Source organism: Phalacrocorax aristotelis, chromosome 13, assembly GCF_949628215.1.
Source record: "Phalacrocorax aristotelis chromosome 13, bGulAri2.1, whole genome shotgun sequence".
NCBI lineage: Eukaryota > Metazoa > Chordata > Aves > Suliformes > Phalacrocoracidae > Phalacrocorax > Phalacrocorax aristotelis.
In genome coordinates, this window is record NC_134288.1 from 12,599,273 (window position 1) to 12,625,735 (window position 26,463).

The 26,463-nt window shown below is 48.7% G+C and overlaps 1 protein-coding gene across 2 annotated transcripts in view; it reads left to right on the forward strand.

Moving 5' to 3' along the window:
* LAMA5 (laminin subunit alpha 5) overlaps positions 1 to 26,463 on the forward strand; it is a 95,970-nt gene that overhangs the window by 3,172 nt on the left and 66,335 nt on the right. For both annotated transcript variants that reach the window (XM_075108726.1, XM_075108727.1), the window contains exon 2: positions 3,250 to 3,402. In XM_075108726.1, the coding sequence (XP_074964827.1) occupies positions 3,250 to 3,402 (153 nt within the window). The remainder of the gene's footprint in view (positions 1 to 3,249; positions 3,403 to 26,463) is intronic.

The following is a 26,463-nucleotide window of genomic DNA, read 5'->3' on the forward strand; positions in this document are numbered from 1 at the left end:
CAGACAGCTCTGCAAAGGCATAGCCGTGTGCTCATGTTTCCCATCCTGCCCAGCTGCCTGGGGGCTCTTCCAGAGACCTGCCAAAGCTGGCAGGGATTGTAAGCTGCTCTCGGAGTGAGGGAGGCTTGTAGACGATTAGTTTATTTCAGGAGATTAGTTGCATAACAATAAGGGAAGTTGCTAGCATTAATTGAAGCAATTATAAACCTTGGAATTTAAAAATGCACAACAGACCTTACCGATTTCAATGTGCAAACAAAGCAAAAGCAGCACTGATCTGAATGGCAGTGCTGAGTGACGCTTGCCTGAGCAGTGCTGGTGCTTGCCAGAGGTTTTGTCCTCTTGCTCTTCCAGGTGTTAGTAGCAGATGAGGTCTGAAGCTGTTTCACACCTGAATGTCTCTGAACTAAGTGGCATTCTCTTTTGAGATCCTGCAGGCATCAGTGACCTCTGGCCCTGGGGTGCTTTATCCCGTGGCGCGTGTCTCGTGCGTGGCGCTGCGCGGCGGGGGGAGCTGGCTCAGCGCAGGGCTCGCTGCGGTTTGGGTGACAGGTGGTGGTGTACCTCTCTGGATGTGTCTCTTTGTGTTTACCTATATGATAACTTTGGACTTCAGTGGTTTAACTGCAGCTGAAGCCGTGTAGGTTTTAAAGCAAGTTGCTGTTGCCTGCAGAAAAAACACACCTGGTGAGACAGCACCTGCTTAACTCTCTGTGTGAGCAGTTGCTTGATCTGTGAGGACAGCCCCGGTGACAGCTTGCAAGTATGCACTTTCCTTGTCTGAAATAATACTTTTTGCCCCCCCCATTTCCTGCCCTTCTTACCTCATCCCCAGGGGCCCAGGCTGGGTCATGCTCCCTGTGGTTTTACAATAAATTAGGTGAGGAGAGCTGAGGTTGGGTTATGGCAGGGCCAGATAAACCAGGACAAAGCCATCTGCTTTCCCCAAGGCGAGCCGTGCCAGCGGGGTGCCAGGCTGGTCTTTATGCTCAGGGGAAACTTTGAAGTTCCCACTGACGTGAGCGGGAACAGGATCAGGCCTTGCAGGTCTCTGGAAGCTGCCCTCCATTCAAACCTGCTCCTTATCTCTCTCCCTTTGCAGTTTGCTTTGATAGGGGCACTTTTAAGTTCTCTAAGCTGCCTTGCAACTTCTTGCATTGCTGAAGTTCTTTCCCCAGTGTGTCTTGGTGATGTCCACGCCTCTTGGGCTCTGGCAACCTGCTGTCTCTGCTAAGCCTGCGGCTCACAATTGCTTTTTAATTAAAATCCTCTGCTGATGTCAGAACTTCTCTCTTCCCTGTAGAGACCTGACGCACTGTGCAGGAGCCTGGCTTGCTCTAAAATAGGAAAAGCTGGAAATGATTCTCATCAGGTTTTGGTCTGGCTCTAATGAAACAGCTAATGAGCAACTGGTGCATCAGAGAGGCTAATCACACTTTTAACAGCAAACTTAGTTCAGCTGTTGACATGTTAGGAGCCCAGTGGCAGCTCACACATGCAGGCTGCACAGCAGTGGGGAGGGATAACAGCAGCGTTACAAATGTGGCACAGCTGATCCTAATTTTTAGTCCCCTATTACTAAACTTGAATTGACTGCTGCCTGTCCGTGTGAACTTTGGGTTCAAAATGGTTTTCACTCTGTGGCGAGAACTTAGAGCATGAAAACACTTTTTTTTGTTGTTATTTATCCCCATTTTGTAACCTTGCCTCACTTCTCCCCCCACCTCAGTGTTGTGTATCGTTCAGCAGAAATTTCCACACAACCTGTTGCACCGGTTCCTCTAAAAGGTTTGAGCTGAAGATTTGGGTCAGTTTTATCTGGTCTGCTCTCCTTCCTTGCTCAGTGCATGTTCAAACCAGCCTTGTCCTGACCTCTCTGTACAGCAGCAGCTCCCTGAATGGGCATCGGGGTTGCCTGGATGGCTTCAGCTGCCTTTTTTTTTTTTTTTTTTTGGCGTTGTGCTTGCCTGTCTGCTATTTTCATATCTCTAGAGGAATTAATTAAACTCTGTTCTTGCTCAGGACAATTTGCATTGCATAAATGCCTGAAAATAACATAGGACATGGCTGTGGGGAAGAATGCTGTGAAAACTCGGTTTCCTTTGCACTGAGCTTCCTCCAGAGTTTGGAGCATCTGGAAAATCACATGCTCTGCTCTGGCTCTGTCTTGCTTCAGCCCTTGTAGGGATGCAGATGGAGTATGCAGGAAGGAGATTGCTTGTCTTGAGGTCACGTACCTGGTATAATATTAAAGCTGGCTGCAGCTGGGACAGGTAAGGGCAGCTTGCTTGCCTGGGGATAACTGCACCTTTAAAAGGAGAACTGCCTGTAACAGAGTTCCCTTCTGGGATGTTTGTAGCAGCAATTTAAGTGACAGAACAGCAGCTCCACAAAACAAATAACTTGCCAATTTTCAGGGCTATTTGCAGGTTTCCCTAAGAGATGGACACATTCATTTGGGCATTAAATGGGAAAGAAAGAATTGCCCCTAACAGCTCAGGTCTTTGTCTGATCCTGCTCAGGAGGTGCTGTTAAAGTTGCAGAGCTGTTTTCTCTGGCAGTGTGTCCATGGAGCTGACAAAGCCACCCGCACCACAAAAGCAAGTCAGAAAAGTGGTTGCAGCTGGGTCCCTGGCCAGCTGACAGCAGGGGCTGTCCCTTTCTGGCCTTGCATTGCAGCATCACCAGCAAAAGGAACTTGGCTGCTAGACTATTAAGCTTGAAAATGTAGCTGAAAGGACTATACTTGTGAAATGAATAGGTCGACAAGTAACAGATTGCAGGGAGTTGGGCAGAAGCACTGCCAGTCTGGGTCCATAGGAATGGCTGAATGGTCTGGGTCAGGATCCCTGGCTGTCAGCAGGAGTGTGAGTGGCAGCCTCAGCAGAGGAGCTGGTGGCCCTGGAGCTTGGGCTACTGCTTGCCATTGCAGTGCGGCTTCTCCCTCTGCATACCCTTCTGCATCTGGCAACCAGTTCTTTGTGTCTGGGTCCCTTTGCCAAAGCTCAGTGCATATCTGAAATACAGAAGGGGGACTTCCTAGAGCAACCCGGATTCTACACTAGGTTGTTGTTGGGGGTGTTTTGAGTTTTTCTTGTTTCTTTTTCTGTCCATGCTCTGAACTGGTGCAAACAAAAAATGTTATTGATTTGCTTACACTCTATATTTTCTGAATTGCTGTGATATCTGTCTGTTTTGTGCCATGTTTTTCTGGCTACAGTTAAATGTTATTTTTTTACTTTCCAACAGGGCCAGTACTGCGACATCTGCTCCTCTGCAAACAGCAACAAGGCCCACCCCATAACAAATGCCATTGATGGGACAGAGCGCTGGTGGCAGAGCCCCCCGCTTTCCCGGGGCCTGGAGTTCAACCAGGTCAATGTCACTTTGGACCTTGGACAGGTAACCCAAGTCCTTCTTGGTTATGTTGTAGACCATGCTGGCAAGGACCTGCCCCTCTGCTTCTAAAATCCTTCAGTGGTCCTTGCTGGAAGGGTGGGACAAAGCCCTCTCATCTAAGGACAGGGTAGGAGGCTCTTGTCTGTTTGTAGTATTAACTGCAGTCTCTGCTATCTGCTGTTATGATTTAGATTCTCTTTAAAAGTTGAGTCACTTATGGAAGCCTACCGCACTATACAGGTACCCTTCCCCTAAAGAGGGTACCTGGCTCCCAAAGGGGGATGGTTGGCAAGGTTTCACCCCAGAACACCAAAATACAGCCCTGAGGAACTTTAACTGGTGCATTTAAAACTCTTTAAAAACAGCAAGTCCATGCTGAAGCTCTTCCTATAAAAGACAAAGAATGACAATGGATGTTTGGTCTCCAATGCTGGCAAGTCAAAGGGAATTATCATTGTAATAGCACGGCTGCTGGTCCCCACCAACTCCTCTGCTGCTCCTATTCATCCACAAAACTACCCCACTGGAAACGGGTTGTTCTCGCAGACTTTCCTCAGCTTAGAGGAAAGCAACAGACAAGATATCCTGGCTGAAGCTGCAGAGGCAGAAAGGTATTATAAGCCAGAGACCTGAAGGGCTGTGGGATGTGGGGTCTGCTTTCTCGTATGGGGCCATTGCTCTGGCTATTGGATGGGGGAACTCCTCAGTCTTTGGCCCGGGGCAGGGGGTGCTTGAGACACCCCTTCCTTCCCATGCCATGCAGCCTTGTCTCTGTCTCTGGGAGCAGCCAGCCCTTGTAATTCAGGATTCAGAGCGCTTGCTCTGTAATCTATGACAGTTTAGCAGTTAACTACTGAAGTGTCCCTATGAAGAGGTAGAGATGAGCTTTCATCTTCTCTGCTGCACTTCCCCGAGCTCTGCTCCCAGGCCTGTAGCACCAAAGGCAGAGTTTGACTTCTCCATGGGCTGGAAGGTCTCCGGGATGGGGTGGCCGTGCAGCTGTGGACAGCCCACCTCTTGCATAGGAAACCTGGCTGCTGTGATTGCTCAGGCAGCCTTTCAGGGGCTGAGTGCACACTGCTGCTTTATTTGGGAGTTTGCACTGATTGCAGTGACTTCAAGCCTTGCTGGGCACTGGAGCTTTGCACTGACCTTGCAGGTGGCTTTTTCACCTTCTGTGGAGCAGTAAAGGCTCTTTTGTCATTTCTGTTTGCAAGGTGTCCGACTCCAGATATACAACTATAGATACCTGGGCTGTATTGATGATGATACCCTTTTGTTGGATGCCTCAAAAACACACTTTAATCCCTAGGATTGTCTCTGATCCACTCGCTGCCCTGTGGTAGCGCTTGCTTGGAGCCTCTCAAACACTCTCCATAAATTTGTTCTCTTCATGAGTGCCAGCTATCTAAAGCTGTGCTATACACAGCACCAGCAAAATGTCTCCTAATGCCTGGGGCACATCATGCATCGCATAGTAACTGCGTGGGCAAAGCCTCCTGGGGCTGCACGCAGCGTGCTGATCCCGTTATCCAACGTAGGTGGCGTCTGCTGTGGCTCTTAGAAACTTCCCAGATGGCAGGGGTGTGCTGGGTGGGTGGATTGCTTGCACTCTTTCCTCTGACCAAGGGCCAGCCTGCAACGCAGCTTTCTGGTTGCTCACTGCTTCTCTGGAAAGGGATTTTCAAAGACCAGCTTTCCTTGAGAATTCCTCCTCCTCTTTGTCGTTCCCTGTGGCAACTTTCTGGCTTTAGGCCAAAGCTAACCCAGCTGTGTCGTGCGCTTGCGAGCTACTGCACTTGGAACCTGGAGATTTGCAGTGCTGGGAGCCAGAGGCTGGAATAGTTGGTGGGGGGTGTGTGTGTGGCTGCAGTACTGCTAAAACTGAGCTAGTCTAAGTATACCTTTTCTCTCCTGCCCTCCTCTCCCAAGCCTCTGTATTTGCTCTTGGCACCCTGCGGGGTGGGATTGCAGAATTGTTTCTGCAAGGCTGTTTGCAGAACTTGCATGTGTGGTGCTGGTCGCAGCTGCTTCAGCTGGTGGGGACTTTCTCTGGGCTCACAGATCCCCTGCTTCCCTGCCACCTTTGTAGAGTAAGTGGTCGTGCTCCTGTTGAGACCAGCTGTGCAAACCTAAAGCTTCAGCTGTTTTTAGTGGCTTCCTCTTTATACATGCCCTTATTGTATGTAATTGCTATAATAACCTGTTTAGGCTCCTGGTGAGAGTCAGTTCTTTGCTTTTCCCTCCTTTGTTTTGGTAGGTCAGGCAATAGAAACAAGATGAAATGTTACAGAATCGGTAATTTCCTCCTCTTGAAGTTGAGGCTGGTTGAAAGGATAGAAGATAAAAAGAGGGATTCTTGAGACCTAGTGGGGTCTGCAGGGCAAGTGCTGGATCAGGCTGGTGTACCTGGCAGCCAGGCTTTGCAAATTCCTTGGATACCTGTGAAACAGCACAGGTAACACCCTCAAAGGCATGTCTGAGAGCAGGGACTTTTTTTGGCTGGCAAACAAGGCTTCTCCTTGCTCTATGTAACCCTCTAGGGAGCTCTTGGACCAATTAAGATTTAATTTAAGGGACTGATAGCTAGTAAAAGCTTTTGTCCCTTTGGGGGATCAGGAGTGCCTGGAGCACTGTGCTGATGGCATGGCAGGGGCTGGCACAGGAGGCTCTGGTGTCAGCCCCCCTGCCTTTGCTGCTGTGCTTCCCTGCTGTCTTTGTCCCTCTCGAATCATAAGTGCTTAATTACCAGCTGGAATTAAGTTTTGCCAACATTTGGCAAGGCTGTGGCAACTGGGAGAGGGGCAGTTGATTAAGCAGCCTGTTGGTCTTTGCTTTTGCTGGCTGGGAGCTTGCTCTCCTCACAGGGATGTTAAAATCCTATGAGAAGGAGAGGGGAATATTCACAGCAGCAAATAAGTTAAAGACCAGCTCAGGCTGGCCACCCACCTGGTGTGAGTATATTAAACACTCGCGTCATGTCATCTTAGTGCCAGCAGTGGCCTAATCTTAATGGCTTCATCAGCAAGGCAGATCAGAGCTCCCACTACAGCATGGAAAGAGATTGTCTGATTATCTGCTGGGGGGGTTGGATCTGAATTGCCCCCTCTTGTGCTGTGTCTGTTCCTGCCTCCTCCAGGAGGAGTGATTTTTCTTTTCAGAATTGGTGCGGAGAAAAGCTGGAAGAGGAGGAAAAGTCACTTGAGGTTTCCCATGTCAGACCAGGGTATGATTGCCAGAAATAGGGAAAGTTTTCCAAGGAAGAAAATTAAATGGTTTTTAGGAGCTGCTGAGAAAGGGAGTACGAAGAGGGAATTTTCTTCTTCTTGCCTTTAATCATGACCTTGTGCTTAAAGCTTTAGTATATTTAGGATGTCTGCCTGGGCCACTGCATGGTTTTGCTGCAAAGTACAACATCACAGCACTGTGATGAAGCATAGTTCAGGTTTTGCAAGGTGGAAGAATTGAAGGATGCTGTGTGTTGGGAGGATTCGGTGTGTTGTGGTATTGCTGGGAAATCTGGACTTGTCCCCAAAACTGGCCATCCTGCCTGGCTTGGAGGGCAAAGCCCTGTGCTGTGATGGAGGCTCCTAAGTGTGCCCCGCTGCTGCTTAGCTCCAAGCTCTTTCCTCTCCTGCCTGGAGCCTCCATTTCCCAGCTGGAAATGGGAAAGTGCCTCAGCTGCAAAGGGGCTGTGAGGGGAGCAGAGGGACAGGAGACCGTGACTCACTGCTACCATGGGAATTGTCCCCTGTGAGCCTGCTGTGATTAAGTGCCACAGTGGGTGGAGGGGAGGAAAGGGTGTGATGGAAGATTCTTTTTTTTTTTTTTCTCAAGAAGGTCGTTTGAGTCAGGGCTGACAAAAATCAGGAGGTTTAAAGAAACATGAATGGCTGGCTTCCTGCCAGGGCCTGACATCTTCCTTGCGTGAAGGTGAACCCAGGCCAGCCCTTCCCAGAGATGTTTATGGATAGCTGGTGCTTTATGATAAACTCCGTGGAGAGGAATGCTTGCAGTCATGCAAGAGCAGGAGCTTCGTGCCAGTGCTTGCTTGAGGTTAATTACTGCAGTGAGAAGGTGGCTGGATAGCATCCCCGGTCTCCCCCTCATCCCCAGAGTCTGCTGGCCCCGGTGACACTAAAGAACAGTTCTGAAGCTTTGCAGGGAGTTTTGATTTGCACCCGAAAGGTATTTAATTCAGCAGTGCCATACAGAGGGCACACAGCCTCCCCTACATACCGGTCACCAGCAAGAAAGACCTGCATCCATTCACCTCTGCCACTGAGGAGAGAAGAAAACCTCCTCCTTGGGAGAGCTTCAGGCTGTTACTGCTTAAAATGCAGCTCCCTTTAGGGTTAAAAAGAAAAAAAAGTTGCATTCATTGGTAACTCATGAAGGTAGGAAGGAAATGAAAAGGATTGTGAGCTGAGCCCCTGGGCCAGTCTGAAGGTGTGTTTTATAGTCACTGTAAGATGTGTCTAGGCAAGGGAGTAGATCGATAGCTTACCAGGTGCCTTCAGAAGTACCTCTTGAGCTTTCTAGTAATTACAACAGGATCTGCCAAAGTTACCATTTTTTCTGGCCTCTGTTGAACCAATTAATGCACACTTGCCAGGCTCTTCTAGCTCCGAAGTAAAGGTGTTCATTGGCACAATACACACTACATGCTTCAGCCCTTGGCCAACAGGCTGCTATTCTTCCAGTGTCAAACTTCTCTCAAAAGGAGGTGGGTGTGTTTTCCTGTGGTGGATTCCAGGGCATAAACCTGCTTCCCTTCCCTCTTGCACTGCAAACATGGCCCCTCGGGACCGGCTTTGCACAACGGTTAGACGTGCAGGACGCTCGCAGGTTCTGTGAATGTGGCTGAATGTGTGATTTGCGTGAACAAGTCAATCCTCTTTGTGCAAACTAATTTCTTGTTAGTGAATATTAAATTCCTAATCATCCTTGGTAGATCTGAGCTGGGTTCTGTAGGTGAAAACGCCACCTGGCCTAATGGTAAAGGAACACTACTGAAGCAGAGCATAGTATCTTGTGTGTCACAGTGGTCTGAAATCTTCTTTCAACTCAGTTTCTATCCTCCCATTTATTTTCATTTAACTGAAATAGTAATGGAAGCTGCTGGTGGAGATCTTCAGGAGCGCTCTTTGAAAGGCAGCTGGAAGGAAAGCCTTGTAAACTGATGGGCTGAGGCTTCCCTCCTTGTCTCCAGCACAATCCTTCAGCACACAGATGAATCTGGGCTTAATTAATTGAAAAATCCTTCTTGATGAGTAGACTCATGAAATCCAAAGAGAAAGCTCATGGTCGTTCTTGAATAGAGCTGTTGTCCTAGTGGCTGCTTTCCCTAGGCTTGGGGTGGGATGGGGTGACAGTCATTCATTTTCAGCTGGAAACTAGTTAAATTTCTCCCTCCTTTTACCTTCTTTCTTTTGCACCTTTGTTTCAGTTGCTGTGAGAGCTCTTACTGCCTCCAGGTGATGTAGCTGCTGCCTACATTTCCCTCTGAGGCATCCTTGTTCATTCTTGCTATATACAGGGTGAAACTTGAAATGAGTCTCTTCCTTTCCTTCCCCTCCGTGGGGATGTCTTCTGGATCATTTTCCACATCACTGGGAAATGTACAGCTTCCATTTCTCTCAGGGCCACAGGCTGCCTTATCTGCCTGGCATGTGTTTTTCATGGAGCATTGTAAGAATGGGTAAAGAGTTAAGATTTTTTTTTTGTATGTAGTTTTTACTTCTTTTAATTTCTCTTACTGTAAGGACTACTTGGCCTGCACTGTGCTGGGGCACCACTGTGGGAAAGGAGTAGGAGGGCTTAGTGACATTTATTGTGAGCTTTTGCACCTTAAGTAAAGGGCTGGGGCGTAAAATCTCCAACAAAGACATTCTTTCTCCAAATTGTTCTCTGGCCCTTGGAGCAAAAGCAGTATTAAAAATAAAGCACATTAAGCAGGCTGAGCAGAAATCCTTTTTGCTTTCAACAGCTGAGCCTACAGTCTCTTCTCCTGTGTAGAGTCCTCTGCAATTGCCATAGAATCCTCCAAAAGTAGATCAAGATCTATTTGTCCATTTACAGGCTTCAGAATTCTAGTTCCCAGATCTGAAATGGCCTGTGGCTCCCTTTTAACTACGGAGCCTGTTCAGTGCCGCTGCATTTTAACATGACGGTCCAGTGGAAGCAGGGTGCATATTTGTAATGCTTCTCTGGGAAAAGCAGAAAAGGTGTGACTGTGAGAGAGCGCGCAGCAGTGGGAGCTGGCGCGGAGCCCAGGTGTATGAATCTTCTCTCCCAAAATATTTTCCCCTTCATTGTTTGAAATAACTTAGCTTGTGAAGGCTGTTCTGTTTTCTTCAAAGTTGCAGTTCCCCTGACCTGGAGCAGCAGCTTGCTGCATTTTTTTTGGTTTTTTTTGTGGTTGGTTTTTTAGTTTTTTGGGTGGGGGTTTTTTTGGTGCCAATAGGGGGAGGTTTCTTGCCTTTGCTTTGGCCCCTCTCGACCTTTCCATGCTTTCTGCCAGCTCCCACCGGATTCCTGGCTCCAGTGGCTGCGCAGGAGCTGCTCAGGTGAGCAGGAAGGGAGTGCCTGATTGTTCATCAAGTGGGGATCTGTCTTCTCCTTTTCAAACAGCCTTGCCAAGTCGGATGCCAAGCTCCCCTCTCCAGGATCCAGAACAGCCAAGGCTGAAATTTCTTTCCTCTTTGTTAGTGCTGGTGGTGGTTCCTGTAAGGGAAAAGATGTGCAGAATATCACTTTGGCGAAATCATGGACGACATGTGAATTTTAATTGTATGTTATGTTTACTTTTGTCATGAACCAGTACTACTTAAAATTGGTTTTCTAGGGCTGCAGTGACTAGATGGTGTTTCACATGTAACATCTGATTCCCAAAAGACCTGCTATGCCTGGTGTCTGCCAGGCTGTGAGCACAGAAGAGAAGGCTCCCAGCAGAGCAGGAGGCTCTGGGCAGATCACTCAGCATTGTGGCACCTTTTGTGGCCTCCAAGGAGGGTGTTTCTGCCTGTTCTTTGCCTCTTGTACAAATGACCCTTGTGCTTCAATGGCTTAATCTTCCCAGAGGCTGTGCTTGCTCTGCCTAGACCTGAACCAGCTTTGGAGGATTCAGGTGTTAAAATAAGCCTCAGCCTCCCCCCCCCGCCCCGAACAGCTCCAGGTAACGAATGATGAAAGGATAATTACTCTGTTTCTAAAAAGTGCGTGCAAGATTTCCACTGTAATTTCTCCCTAACTATTGTTGCCTATTTTTAATTTTGGCGTGATGAGAAATGAGGAGGCTGACGGTGAGGTCTCCCGCCATGGAACTCCCCCTTCCCTCCAGGCTGCCTGTTCCTGCTCAACTCCCTGGGATTCTTCAAAGATTAGGAGAAAGCCTCGGGGTGAACACGAGCTGGGGAGAGGTCAGGCAAGCTGGAAGCTGGTGTTATAGGAGGCTTTAGTTTGCAATGAATAGCTGGAAGGCAAGCCTTGTAATTTCTTGCTGTTCTCCTGGAAAGTGTCTACTTGGCTGGGCTGGTAAACAAGAGCATGCCTTGAATTGGGTGTGAATGGGTACAGATACATGTGCTCTGGGGGTCAGCTTTGTCCAGCCTGTTTGTGGTTGTACCAGGCAAGTTAAAACAGACCAGAACTGTCTAGGTCAGGCCTCTATTTACTGGAGAATTGTGTTTTACTCCTTCAGATGGACGTTGCAGGGAGCGTTTTGTGAAGGTCAGTGTACCCAGTGGAACTGGAGAGGTTCACAGCTCTGACATGGAGTGTGCTGGCATCCGAGTTGGCTGCATGTTGGCTTGTGCCATCTCCAAAATGGAATACTGCATCTCTCTCCATTTTGTGTGCACAGCCTGTGTGCTGGAGCTGCACAGCACCAGATCAATGAGTACAAAATCGTTGGCAGAAGAGAATGATTTCTTGAGTCAAGCCCCCAGGACAGCTCTTGGCTTGGCCCTGTGCAGCCATTCTCTTCTGCCCATCATCTTCCTCCAGCAAGTGACAGCATTCCTCACCACTCAGGGTGCTCGGCCATCCACGAGCTCATGCCCTGAATGCGCGCCCAAGTGCACGCCGCTGACGCCGAGGGCTGTGAGCCTGGAGGTGCTGCCTGTCCTGCTCTTCATGTGACCCAGGCACGGGCTACAAGACACGCTCATCCTGTGGCATTGCACAGTCAGTTCTGTTCTTGATGCTTATCGTGATGAGAAGCCCCTCAAGTGGGCTGTTCCTGCTTCCTAGGGCAGGTTTCTGGGAGCTGTCCTTGCCCTTTGCAGCTCCGGCACAGCTATGACCTGGCTCAGATCCACCGGGCTGGCAGGGAGGATGCTAAATACACTTCTGATCATCTGCCTAGTCAGCTTCTCTGCTCTTTCAAGCCTGTTCTAGCCCCCTGCACCTTTCTTTTGATGCTTTACCAAGCCTGGCTCAACCCTGCTTTCATCTCTGCCTTATCCTTTTATTATAGTCATAAACATGGGCCTCCGGGCTGTGCCCAGCCTTGATCCTCAGCAGTTTCCTGTTTTCTGGATTCATAATTGAGAATCTTCAAATTCCAGACCTCCCCTCCTATGTGTGATGCCAACCAGTGCAATAAATAGTACATTGCTTCCCGTTTGATAGAAAATAAAAGTAAGACCAGTAGGAAGACACAAAATGAGAGGCACGTGTCCAGTGTGATAGGATGGAAGAGTCTTTCTAAATTGTTTGCAAGTAGACTCAAGATGAGTGGCAGCTAACTAGTGAAATGTGGCCTATTCACACAGACCTGGTGACTTCAGGTTTTGCTTCTGGAGGTGTGCTGAGAGGGTGGTTAGAGAGAAGAGATTGGAACAGGGATTTGTCATACTGGGAGATCCAGGGAGGAGGACAAAGCCTTGAGAGTGGCACATGGATGACTCTGCGCAAGGTAAGGATGGTACAGTAGGTTGGGCTACCTCAGACACTGATAAGGGTGGGAGGAATGATGTTATTTTGTGCTCTGTAGAAGGACTTACTTGCAAGGCATGACCATAAAAAAGGCCTTTGTTACCATGAAGTCACTCTGCTAATGGAAGATGGGTCTGGATGGTGCCGGCTCCTGTTTGTGCAGCACAGGAAGCAACGGTGCCCATTTCTTCCAAGTGCCCCAGTCCAGCACCATGAACACTTTTGGGAAGGGTGGCCACCCAAGGAGAGGGAGAACAGAGTTGGGGCTGTTGGTGCAGTTTAGAGACTGAGCATCCACTTCCATTCTTGATCCTCTCCTGAGATGGTTCGTTATGTTCTCTGGGTGACTGGGTATCACCTACTTGATGTCAGCAAGGGTGTGTAGCAAACTGCCTGCCAGCACGGTGGTACCACTGCTAGGATGTCAGGTAGCTCCGGAGCAGCAGGGATGGAGACATGCTCCTTCCTGACAGGTCTGCTCAGGGGTGACAGCCTCTGGCAGAGGGGATGAGCAGGTAATGGGGCCCAGCAATTGCTGCTGGAACAAGACTTGCAGGGGCTTGTCGGTCAGAGCTCCTGGAGGACAGTGTTAGGATGGTAGTTTGACTGTCTTGTCCTTCCCTCCATCAAATAACAAAATGTTCATGGGAGACGTGAGCCTCCTGGATGTGGTGGGAAGCTTCATACCTCTTGTTCTCAGCCACATCTACCCTGAGGAGCTGTGACCCTGCCAGCAGGGTTAAATTAGCCGAGCTCCTGTTGCACAGATACACTTGTCTGTTGCATGGTGTACGTGATTATCTGGAAGTTAGAACAGTTTCCCTTAGAATAAGTTGCCTTTATCCTAGAAGATTTGCACATCAATGATAAGTTTTACAATTGTACCTGTGTGTGCTGAAAACCACATCTTTGATGGAGCAGATTTACTGGCAAAGCCTATGTGTATAACTCTGCTCTAGTTGGTGTGCTCTGCCTGAAAATAACTTTGCGTCTTTTGCTTGGCATCCTGAGTCTTTTCAGTGACAAGCAAATGGCCAAACCCTGAGAACTGCCACAATTTTTCACACGTGCATTTAGTTGCTCCTTCCCATTTCTTTCTTTGCCCGCTTTGATACAGAGCTTGCTCTCACACAAACTCAGCTGAGCTCTATTTATGGGTTCCTACAAGTTCCTATCACTGTGGAGCAGAGCATGTCCTGTGACCAAAAAACAGTTGGCATGCTGCTGTAGGCATCTCTTGGATCTAGTTAAGGGTGTATGATGCCAAGCCCTGATGGGAAGGGGAAAAGAATGGCTTTCTGGTATTTGCATGTAGTTGCGAACTGTAAACACAGACTTAGCGGTACAGATTTTTCTGTGCAGTCCTGGCTTCATCATGACTTCACTGTTGTTGTCCTGGCTGTTTGTTAAAGCTGTTCCTTAATCCTTTTCCAGGCATTTGCAAAGTCTGCATCTACCCAAACTTAGTGGGCAGGAATATTCTGGCTGGACTCCAGGTTGAGGTTTTAGTTTTTTTTCTTTACTAGTCATTGCTTTCTGCCTTGGAGTAGGCTTACTTCAGGTCTCTGTAAATGGGACTGTAAATACAAGGGGGCTCTTGGGGGATTGCGAGTACAAAACCTGTGTTCTTGTGAGCCTTGTACGTCTGAACAGCAGCAAGAACTGCTGCGCAAACGCTAGCTGCAGATCTCTGCTGGTGTTAGCAATGACATTGGGAATGTTAATCCTGCTGTGGCCCTGGTATGCGCTGCCGTTGGGTCAGCTAACCCGGCTCTGAACGGCAGTGTCATGGTGGAGAAACTTGCTGACAAATGCTAACGTAGCGCGTGGCTACAACGCAGATTTTTAGAAGAATAAACCTTGCACGTGTTGGGTTTGGCTTTGTTGTAATCTGCTAACAGCTATAGCTTTAAACCCAGTGTTGTCATGGCTTGCAGGAGCCATGCAGAATTACAGAAAAGCAAGGTTGTGAAATGTCTGGAAGCCTGGTTCAGTCAGGTTTGGTGCAGGGAGCTAATACATGGTGAAAGGGAGGCTGCTCTTCCTGTTGGAGCCAGGTCTTCTCTACCTGTGGGACCTGGAGCTGCTGCCTGACGATGGTCTGGAAAGGGACCTTCCAAAACCACGGCTTGGCCCTGGGAATGGACAAGGTGGAATAAAGACAGACAAGGAGGAATTAAGACAGACAAGGAATGGAGGGCAGAAAAGAAATGGTATTTGCCACCTCCTATAACTGGGATCAGAAGCAGACAGGAATAAGGTGTCAGAGCTGGAGCATCCATATCCTCTTCCTAATCAAATCCTTCCTCTGTTCAGGTATACTGTTCTTGGGTGCCAGAGAGCTTAGGCCTCCTCTGAGGTTTGTGTGAGTCATTCATCTTCGGCATTTGGCCATTTAAAATGAAACGCCTTTCAGTGGCTTTGGTGGCAAGCTGAGACCTCTCACTTTGTGCCAATTTTTAGCTAATTCATCCTCTTCCGTTTCCTTCCCCTCCTCACCCTTCCCATGTGTGTGGGTTTACGACAGGATATCCACTCCATTCAAGGGAATGGGGGAAATATTTGCTTGTAGTGTGGCCAGTTGCCAAAGTTGCTTTGTTCTCCTTGACGCTGAAAGGACAGCCCAAGGAAACCCTCGGAGCTGAAGCTGGCATGTGACTTGGAATGGATTTCCTGCAGCTCTGGAAGTGAAACGTATGACACTGGGATTTTTTTTTTTAAATCCCATAAACACAAGGATAGAAAAGTCCTGGGTGGGCTACAGGCAGGCTGGGTCTGAAATCTTCTCTTTGATGGGAAACGGCTGTGTTACAGCCGTCAAGTTGTGCCTTATCAAGGTTAAAATCAGTCTTGGGTTTTTTAGGTGTATTAAGAGCTGAGGTTGCAACAGGCCTGGGTTCAGGAATTCAGTTGTGTGGTTAAGATGGTGGTTACCCCTGCACCATTCAGCATGTTGTAGCCGGAGGCTCTTCATGACACCCAAGCCCTGTCATGATTGCAGAAGGCCTTTTCGTAACACTCAGAGCTGTAACAGTGGTAGCACAAAAAGTGAATTGCAGTGTCTGGGTTTTAACTCCTTGGTATGGCCAAAGCGATGATGGGGTCATGGGCTGTATAGAGAGGGTGAGACAGCTCTTCCTCAGAGAAGCGGGTAGTACAGTGGGCTGGCACCTGGGCTGATGCTCTAAACTCTGCCCACTGTGCCCTGGAAGACAGAAGATTGACTTCTGTTTGTCATAGTAGATCAAGTGGCATTTATCTGTGCGCATGCTGTGTTGTAGTGGGATTGTTACGTTGCTACCCCAGCCTCCCCTGAAAGCTCTGGGAACTTTGCAGACACCTAGTTCACTGTTGGCTACAAAAAGAGCAGGAGCTGTTGCAAGTTGCATCTCGTGCCTAAAGCACAAAATCCGATTGTATCCTATGGAAAGGGACTTGTTTCTTTATTCAGTCTATGATTTGGCCAAGGACTTCCTGAATAAACTTAGCAAATCAGCAAGGCTCTGTTAGTACTGAAAAGGGTCTTACTATAGCTCTTTCACAGTATTTTTTTAGTTTTTAGTACTGCAGGGCCTAGAATGTCTGGTCATGGAGAAGGTCCCAGATTTGTACAGCTCCCTAGCACACTCTGGAGACCCCGTCCCAACAGGCTTGTGGTCCTAGCTGACATAGCTGTTCTTGTAAAACTCTGGGCGTAAACCATCCTGCAAGCTCTTTAAAGCAGAAACAAATATTCTTTTGTCTGGCTTCTCCATTTGAGTTGTAAACTGGCTCAGGAACTCCTAAAAATATTTAAATTGTCTTGCACAGTAAACCTAGATTGGTATTACTGTAACTTAAACAACATGTAGAATGTACAGTTGGGAACACTTGTTTGCTCTGGATGGTAGGAATGTCCTCTTAAAATTCTGCTATGCTTTGGTAAGTATGAATAGAGGGTTTTTCCACCACCCCCCCCTTCCCAGGTTTTTGAATGCCAAATCTTGAAACAGCTTGGAAAGGCTGCTAGACTGTGCTGATAAGATATGCAGCAAATGTGCTTGAGAGCCTAATGTAGGAACAGAAATGCCTAAGCTGTTTGCTTTTCCTTTAACAGTGTGAAAAAATTAATATGTCATATTAAGGAGCCTGGGTGATTGTGTGCTCAGAGTAAGGGCTACACCAAAATATTATACCTGGTTTATGTTATTCTGGGGCTGGCAGCTGAAAGGCTTGGTTCAGCTTTATTGGGTAAAAGACTGGAGCTGGTTTGGGCTCTGTAGAGCCCCAGTTGTTGCAGTGTCATTTCTAGCGTATTCCCTCCATCTCTCTGAGCCTGGTACAGGGATGGGATCACCTCTCAATACAGCAAGGCCCATGTTGTTTGGAGATGTGACTTTTCTATCCAGTTAATTCCTCATTCTGTTCCCCCACCACTTTGTCGTTAACTTGGCTCAAACAGGTCTTTGCATGGGGGTGCCTGTTGGAACAGCAGCCTGGGAGCTTTTGGTGAGTCTGGGTTCATAATGCTGTCAGCGTGAGCCAGAGGAGGATGCTGCTCTACATCCTCTGTTTTACAACAGCACTCTCCTTCCATCCCAGTCTAGCACCCAATCTCTACCACTGTGTGTGTGATCCAGAGTGCAGCTTAAATTCACACCATGAGCATAAGCACTGGAGACTGTTCCCTGAAGGTGATCAGACTGCACAGAGAAGATTCAGTTGTGTGTCGTCTTTAATGTGAGCAAAGGGCAGATCTGGACCTCCTGCACTGACAGATGCAGCTGGAAATCCCTCCTTTTCCAGCATGTGCTGCTCATCCAGACCAGGGTGAAGACAGGTGTAGCCTGCCCAGCAGAAAAGCAGGTCTGCTTCCAGGGAGGGTAGATGGGTGCTGCAGGCAAGACCCACATGGCTTTGCTTCCCTCTTTGCTGCTTTTTGTCTGAAATGCTCAAGTGATTACCCCAGGCCACAGGGCAGAGGAGTAGGGTGCCCATTTGAGCCATGGGGCCCCTTTCTGCACCATGCTGGGCTGCTCTGACATCCATGAGCCATGTGCAGAGAGCCACTTCCATGGGAGGCCAGTTGGACATATTTCATCAGACCATGGCGCCATGAGAATGGCAATGCAGCTATTGCTTAAACTGGTTTTAAACATAAATTACATACCTGTGCTATGCCCCCACCCTGGACGCATGCCATCGTACATGCCCTCCCTTCTTTCAGTAGTGGTCTTTCTTTCATTGGTGTGTGCTTACACACCCAGACCTCTTATCTCCACTAAATCATAGCTTTCTTAAGCCCTTGTGTTTTCTGTAGCACTCCCCTTATCTCTGTTCCTTCCCAGGGCTGGGCAGTGGGAGCAGGGAAGCAGGAGGGGCTGAGCAGGCTGTAAATGCATGTTTGCCCTGCAGTGATGCTGTATGGCTTAGGGCAAAAGGCAAGACTGAGAGCAGTAGGAGCACCTATAGGACAGCTGGGTGTTTGCAAATCGCTGGGCAGTTGGGGTTTCTGCAAAGCAATTATCTTTTTTAGGGCCTGAGGCAGTAGGATTTGCAGCATGTTAGTGCAGCACAAAGTTGCAGTTTCTCATGTGGATGTCAGCCCATGGAAAGGAGCTGGAAACTGGCCTGAACGTCTCAGTCAAGTGTCTGTATGGTCTTGTCTCTGCCGTCTGTCCCCTCGTCTCTTCCTTGTCCTTCTTTCCAATCAGGATAAGGATATTGTGAAGTCCTGGGAAGTGCTTTCAGTAATTCCAGGCAGACTCTGGGACCAGTAAGCATCATGGGACCAGTATGCTTGGTGTGCTCCAGGTGTTGGGGCAGGACTCTGCTGTCCGTGCAGTGAGTGCCTCCAGCCAAGCCACGGCTGGGCAGCCCCACACACTCTGCTGTGCCTTTCAGTTGCGTGGATCACTGTCCGCAAGTACAGTGCGGCTGATGTCCTGCCCTGCTCACGAAATTACTGTCTGAGAAGTATTGTGGTTGCTGCCCTGTTTTCCTTCCCTTTCCTACAGTAAGCGTTCAGCAGTGGCTTTGCAGCGTGCAGTCACCTCTTGGCAGTCCACAGGTTCCAGATGAACCTTGTGTGTGTAGGTGCATGTGCAGGTGTGTGGGTCCATATGTAAGCCCACGTATATGCTGTTGCCCTCTTGTGGTTGAACCTGCAGAGAAGGCTGTGGCTTTTATGGCTGTGCCTTGCAAGAACACCTTACTTGCTTGTTGACCCTTTGAGTTGGAGAGCGCAGAGTCTGAACTCTGCTTCTCAACAGGTTTGTTTTCTGTGAGGGGGGTCTACCATCCACCACGAAGGGCAATAACTCCACAACTCTCACCACCCTTGCCCCATTCCATAGCAGAGTTGAAGGTTTGGGGGGGTGGTGCTAAGAGTTGCACCTTCATGTGCCACTTTAGGGGAAACCTGTGCAAGACGGGTGCATCTGGATGAGGTGCGATGCTCGCTGTGGTGCGAGCAGCTGCATGGATGTGCATATCCTTTGCATAATATGCAAATAATTGCATAGTACTATTGGTTTTGCTCAGTTTATAAGGCACCTGACCTTTCTTTTGCTAAGGCTTTCAACAAGCCAATTTACGCTCTTGGAAGGGACCACCCAAAGTCTAGCTTCATGGCTAGCACAGGGGGAAGAGAAGGAACTCTTTGAAGAGCAGAGGAGGTGAAACTACTACTGTGGCCTGTATATTGATTTCATGAACCGTGAGGCTCAGCGTCAGATGCCAGTCTGCTTTGCTGTGATCTTAGCAGAATGTGACCCCTGCCCCTCAGCAGCAGAGGCACGGAGGTGATCATGTTTCCCCAGGCAGATCCGATTTCTGGAGGCTGTCGGGGTGATGTACCCTGTGCCTGGCAATGGTGCTGGGAGGCATTGCAGGGGAGGCTTTGGCTGTGCCTGGTAGATGCACCATCTAGTGTAAACACCCACCACAGCAGCTTTGGAGACAAGTGCCAAACAGTGTGGTTTGCTTCTAGCTACCCTGTTTGCATGAATGGCTTTGCATCCCCTCCTCTGAAGACGATGACTTTCTTTGAAAACAGGAGATCAAGAATCTGGTCTCGGACAAGTTGAAAGACACTATTTACAAATGTTTATCCTGGAAAATATTTGCAAGTCTCCCCTTGGGAGCAGAGCCGTACAGTACAGTGGCCTCCCTTAGACTGTGAAGTACATCTTTCTAACAGCTTGTGAGCCAAACCCGCTCAGGTTAGCGTGCGTCCTGCTGAGGGAGATCGCTTCTTCCCTACAGCCACTTATTACTGACCCCATGGTGTTTATATTGCTGTTATACACAGTGCTGTATTCAATGCTAAATTGCACTTGCAAGGTCCCTGCCTCTAGAAGAACTGTGAGTGTTCGGCCAAGGACAGAAGTCAAACGGCTGCTCTCAGCAGCTGCTCTAAAGGTGTTTTGGGATATTAACATCGGGTCATTAAAAGCTTCTCGTTAATCTCATAGTAGCAGGACATGCTACAGCAATGCTACTGCTGCTTCCAAAATAACAGCCTTGTGTCCTTCGCTCTTGCTCCGTGGCTCAGAGCAGCGGCGCAGATGCAGGTGGTGATCAGCAGCAGCGCGGGATACCATGCACCTCCCTGCGTGCAGTTGCGTGCTGTCCGTGCCCAAACAGCGGAGCAAATCCTGGAGCCTGATGGAGGTCAGCTCCATGTTCAGGGCATGCTGAGTTTGTAATCCCATGCTTACACTGTATCCATAACTCTACTTGAATTTCTGTCCTTTTTTCTTGCGTTGAGGTGTAGTAAATGTCCCTAGTGATGCTGTTTTCAGGGCAGGGAGCAGGAATAGGGTCTTGGATTTCTGCGCTGGTGGGACTAATCAGTTACCACATACCTACACCACTGGGAAGAGGGAAACATGAGACAGCGGCTGTGTGGGGTGGATCGCCGTCTTTGGTGCCAGTGTTGGAAAGGCTTTGAGGTTTATTTTCCCCACGTCTCAACATCTCCATCTCACGTCAGCAGCGAGACCTGGTGCAGTTCAGTGTTCCTGCCCAGCGTGCCTCGGCGTCCCCAGGGCCAGGACAGGATGCGAGCGCATTCGTGGCGTGGCTGCCCTGGGTCGGGTTGCTGAAAGGGAGAGGCAGTGACAGGTGTATCGCTGGCCCGGATTTGAAATTAGGTCAGAAGCATGACCTGAAACACACTGCTGGGCTGAGGAAGTTTTGGGCTGCGCCTCTTCCTCCCATCCCTGGCTGCTGGGGTCTGTGCATGCCTCATCGGCCAGAAATTCAGTGTTAAATGTGAGCAGGTGGATTAGTGCTGCTTCTGGCTCGAACCGCTTACAGGAGTAATGTCGTTTGCAGTTGGTCTCTTGGTATGCTGATACCTTTCTGACCAGGATAGCTGGAAGTGTGTTGAAAGCATCAGTCCTCAGCTAAGTGAAGCTGTTACGTTTGAGCTGGTCTTGTCTGCCAGCAGCAAGACCCCCTTCCTGCAGCAAAGTGCCTCCAAGGCAGCTCTAGGCCAGGCCAGAGAAAAGCAGGGCTCTGTGGCAAGCAGAGCAAAGCAGCTGCAGATTTCTGAGCTGCGGGATCCACTGGGGCTTGAGACCAGAGTGACCGCACGTGTCTGCAGCGTGCTTTGTCTTAATGCGTTATTTATTTGAAGTCCTGTTTGTTCTGGCAAAGCCAATGGCCTGCTGAGATAGATAACTGAATGCTGGAAAAACAGCGTGAGCTAACTCTGTTTCTCAAAAAGAACTGTCTTGCATTTGCCAGAAGTGGCTTTTCTCCCAGTGGCTGGTACGTGGCAGCCAGGGACACGGTAAGGGGGGGGGGGGTCACTTTGCCTGTCCCCAAAGCAGGAGAGGTGGCATGGTTCATTTCGGAAGTGCCTTTGGTGTCCAGGGAAGATAAAACAGACCCAGGCAAAGGCTTTAGGCTTCAGTTGCCCCACAGCTGTAGGGGAAAGAGTGTGTTGAATAGACTGCATGGGAAGGCTTTGGCTCTGGTTTGTGCCTTCCCTCTTCCCTTGTGTCTGCTGCTGGCCCTTTGAGGGGTGTCCGGTGCTTTCGGCAGTCTCCGCTACACAGCCAGCATCGACAGCTGGCACGCAGGATACAGCTGTGGTGGGGACAGTCAGCAGCCTGCCCCAGAGGGACAGCCTTCTGTCCCACCACATAGTGAGCTATTAATTTCCTGTTATTAGTTACAATAACACAGCGCATACTTAAAAACAACCCCATAGTAGTCCTCCCTCTGAAAGAATTCGAACCTGTCATGAAATTTAGAGGAGAAACATTTTCCCAGGCAGCCTGTCAGAAGCTGAGCATTTCTGTTCTTGTCAGCTGCTCACACTTCTGGGAAAAGCAATCGGCGCATCCGACAGCAGGGCTTTCCTGGAGGTGTGGGGGCAAGAAGCACTGCCCTGGGGATCGCCCATCCAGCAGGACCTGGGTAACCTCCCCGGCAGAGGTGCCTGGAGCGGAGGAAGGTTTGGGCAGCCTGGCACCAGCTTTTAAGTTGTTGTGATTCAGACACGATGAAGGGCATGGATCTGTGTTGGAGAATAATGTGTAGCCCTGCTCCTTCCCACCGCAACACAACGCTGCCGCTCTGCGATGTTTAATCAGCAGCTGGCTCCAGACCTTGGGGTGCACTGAAGGTGCAGAGAGTGATGGTGTAACAGCGGATGGAAAGAATAGGGGTTCCCTGGTCATTTGGAAGGGTCAGTGTGAGTGTCTGGCCTGGATGAACATGTGGCTGTCATTCCGTCTGCTGCATTCATGCTGACCTGGGTTAGAGGAGTTGTTCCCAGGGACAGCTTGGAGCTGGATGGGTGGAGGGGGGCTCTTTGCCATCCTGCGGTGGGCAGGAGTGCGTTAGCATTGCCCAGAGTGTGTCAGCTGAAGAGAGGGTGGAGATGAAAGAATTCCCTGATATTTCAGTGGCTGATTGAAATAGTATTGAAAATCTCTATCTGGGTGAGTTGCTGCATTTCATTAAATAAAATTTTTGTCCTACTGGAGTCGAGCTGCTAGGGGCAGACAGAAAACACGTTGATACCACATTTGTGAAATGATCTTATCAGCTTCTGCCCATGAATTGTGACCAAGTGTAATTGACTTGTTCCCGAGGTTGGTTTGGGAGGGTTCCTCTTTCCCAGCAAACAAGTTTTCCAGATGCTTACTTTAAAGGAAAAGAAAAAAATACTTAGGGATTTTCTTTGGCCACCTTTCCAGCTTCCAGCTGTTAAGTACTGGAAATGTGTTCTTCATTATGTCCAAGAGAAATGTTTCTTTCTTCCGATTGGGGTGGCAATAAATATTTCAAAACATAATATGCTGTAGACAAGTGAGTTAGTATCATTTGTTTTCCACACAGCAGCATGCAGCAGGCCGAGCTGGCTGCAGTGAGGAGCAAATGCCGGCATGATGAACGGGCCGGGGAGTCGCTGTGGCCATGCCATAATACATCAGCTGTCCCCAGGTCGTGCACAGACACTTTATTTGGGTATAGATTCAATAACCAAGTGTCTAGTTCTGCCTTCAGGCAGCTTTGCATTAATTAATAAAAAACCAAAGCAAAAATCATTAGCAATCCTTAGCAGCCCCTTTGCATTAACCTTCCAGCGCTACCACTTTCAGCAAACACGTTGCTGCCTTCGCAGGACACCTCTAGCCTACAACTCCTTTTTCCTCATCTGACCCCAGAGCGGTTGAGTTCTGGAGCAAGCCCGATGAGCTGGTGATGGGGCTATTTTGGATTAAGAGGAGGAGGGGTGAATTCCAGCTTTGTGGACTATTCTGTCCTCTGCCGGTGTTGGCTTTGCTCATAGCAAGGATGCTCCAGTTCACATGCTTTTCTAGTGATCTTGGCCCGGTCAGAGTGGCTGGGCGCTTCCACAAATAGGAGGGTTGCAGGACACTGCCTTGTGCTTATCCCAGCTCTCTTTAGGTAATTAAGTTGCTGAAGCTTGGCAAGGAGTTTCCTTCTGGTCGAGAAGGTGGCTGGAGGTAGACGGGGTGACTTTGGGCATCTGCAGGAGTTGCTGTCTGTAGTCGCTGCACCTGGCCATGCTCCCACAGAGGTGACTGCAATGGCAGCGTCTAGGTCTGAGGGGATCTTCTCAGAAAGGCAGTGTGAGGTGGACAGAGAGGACTGTCATCGACAGTTAACAATAGCCCATTATCTAAATCGCCTTAGCTGACAGTGGTGTTATAATTGGGGTACATCCCTTGGAGCAGAGCAGCAGTGTCTGATGCTGTAAATTAAAATTTGGTGTGAGTGGAAAAAAATATTGAAAGTTTTGCTACGGGCTAATTGAAATTCAAAGGAGTATGAGCCAGCATAAGGCCCAGCTGAGAGGGCGTGGTTGAGGAACGGAGCTGGAAAATGCAAGGGAAGCATTTCTCAGACAGGAAAGGAAGGAGTAGCCCAGCAGGTGGGAAGGTGGTTGAGCCACAGAGCTGACATTTCTCCCGGGTCTCTGATGCAGTCCCTGTCCTGCAGCTGGGACGGATGGCTCCCGCATGGCCCGCGTGTTGTGTGGGGAGGTAAGGAGGCACAGAGATACCCATGCGGGAACAGACGTGAATGCTGCCTGTGGACTGGGGCAAGTTACCAAATGTTGGTGTTGTAACTGCCATTTCTGCAAAGACTAACCTGAAGCTTAAATCCCCTGTTGTGCTCCTTCCTGCCTACGTACCTCTAAAGATATCTCCATCCTTTTTGTGTCTCCTGTTTTCTGTGGTAACAGCCCAAAGCTAATTAGGGAGGCAGGAAGTGAATGGACTTTGTGGATGTTCTAGACCTTCATTCCCAATGTGGGAAATACTTTAAAATATCTGTTTTGTGCACAAAGACTGCAGCATATTTTTCCCTGTAAAATAATGTTTAATAAGATTTTTAAAAAAGAATTAAAATACCAATAAAAGCAGGAGGGCATAAGCCAAGCATTAAGAAAAAACCCTTGAGGATAAAATGAGTTTGTGAGCAATTTGGTCTGTGGGACTCTGTGGGAATTGGACTAGATCTCTGAAGTATTCCCGGATATCCCTACATAATATGGAGCCCTAAAAATAACATAAAAAACTTGAATAGCCTGGATGACCTCGAAGCTGCTTTGCAAGAGACTTGCAGTGTAGCCAGAGTAGGTGAACACCCTGCAGCACATCTATGTTTCAGAAACCCCTGATGAGGCAGTAGGATTGCTAATTGGTTACTGGTCTTCGTTAGCATCAGGCTTTGATGGATAGGGCTCCTGAGTTTGCTCCTGCAATGAGCAAATAGCGATGGGGGACAGTGGCCTCTTTTGGAAATGTGAAGTGAGTCTAAAGGGTCCAATTAAGTCTGTCCCAGGGTGGGCTGTTTCACAGAAAACTGCAGCCCTTGCTGCTGCTGGCCATGCTGGCAGGGAGCCTGCTGCAGTGATTTATTCTTGGGCTCTGCTGTTGCACGAGCCCCAGTGCTGACCCATGGGGCCGAGCAGCTTAGTGGAGGAGATGCAAGCATATGCAAAAAGGTACTTACAACAGAGGTCTGGTTTGAAACAAAGCAGCCAATTTCCTTTCACCACAGACAAGCCTTATCTCAGGAGATTACGTTTGTCTCAAATGGAGCCTCTGGTGTCATAACCGCGCTCTTCCTGGGCAGATATAGGCTTGTGCAAAAATCCCATAGCGGCAGGCTGGGCTCTGGTTGTGGCCATGACTCATGAGCCCTGGCCTGTGTGGGAGGTGCTGGGACCAGGGATTTGGGGGTTTTGGGGTTTGTTTTTTGGTTAGTGTTTTGTGTTTGTTTTAAACTGGCAGAGGAGAAGAGCTGCAAGGCTTGCTGTCCTGCACATTGCTGAGTGGGGCAGCTCAGGTGCCTTTTGAGGTATCTCATCAGTGCCTGGCTGCTGCTGTGGGTCTGTGCCCCTGCAGACGCACGCATCCTGCTGTCCTATCAAGGGAGAGGGCTGCCTGCCACCTGGGATCTGTCTTGCTGGTCTGACAGGCATGGAGATTTCTCCCAGTAGTTACGAATGCATGTTGTCCAGAAAAAAGGTCTTCTCTGGGACATGGTCTCCTCAGCCAGACAGAGAAGGTTGTTTTCTCCAGCTCCTCGGAAACACTTTTCAGTTCACTCTCACAAATATAACTGCAGGAATCAGCTGCTACATAGTTTATGGTTGTTGTCCTAAAAGGGTTACAACAGGGATTGCAGATAAACTGCTTAATTAGTCCATCATACCCAGGAGTAGACCATGTTTTATGGTCCTGGCGCAAATGTAGCCAGGATGTGTTTGCCTTTTCTCCTCCCATGAACCCAGTGGTTGCTGCCTACCTTGAGATTAGTGATGGGCTGCAGATAGGTCTGTCTGGTTTGATCAGTGCTTTACTAAGCTGCACTCAGGGTGCTGGGGGAATTTTGTAGTTAATCTGCCCTTATCAGCCAGGGAGATTGCTTCTCCTCATCTCTTCATGCAAAACCGTATCCTACCCCTGTAAGTGTGCTGGATAGTCAGGTTGCCAAAGAGTTTGGACTGGTGTATATATATACACTTTTTTCCTTTATTTTTTGGCTCGTTCATACTGTTCTGTGATGTTAAATGTTCTTTTTGAAGCTGGGGCAGGAAGAGGCTGGAGATAAGACGACAATAAACGGCTGGAGTAAACCCTGTGAGCAGAGATAATGCACTTCAGAGAATATGGGTGAACTGGCAGACTGGAAAGTTCAAGGAAATCTAAACTTATTGCCAGTCAGGATGCTTACTTTTCTCACCAACCGCTCTGTACAGCCAGCTTGGCTTGTGATGTACCTGAAAAAGGTTCTAGTTTAACTTGGGCCACCTGTTAGATACAAGTTCATTATGTTCAGAGCTGTATGACATCACGTATATTACTGCACTGAATTTTTAGTTTTCTAATCTTAGTCCATTTAAAGGATTTCGATCTTATAGCTGGCCTAAATCACAAGGTCTCTCATGTGCCCTCCGCAGCTTTTCCTCCCCTGCATTCTTGCTCCGCGAATCCATCTTGCGATGTCTGACACATCTACAAAGAGAAGTTCATCACTCTGTCTTGTCTTGATTTTCTTCCCTCCCACCCCAGCTTCTTGGGAAGTCGGCGTTATATCATTAGGGATTTGCTAACCCAATGGAGAGAGGTCTTCTGCATGTCTGCA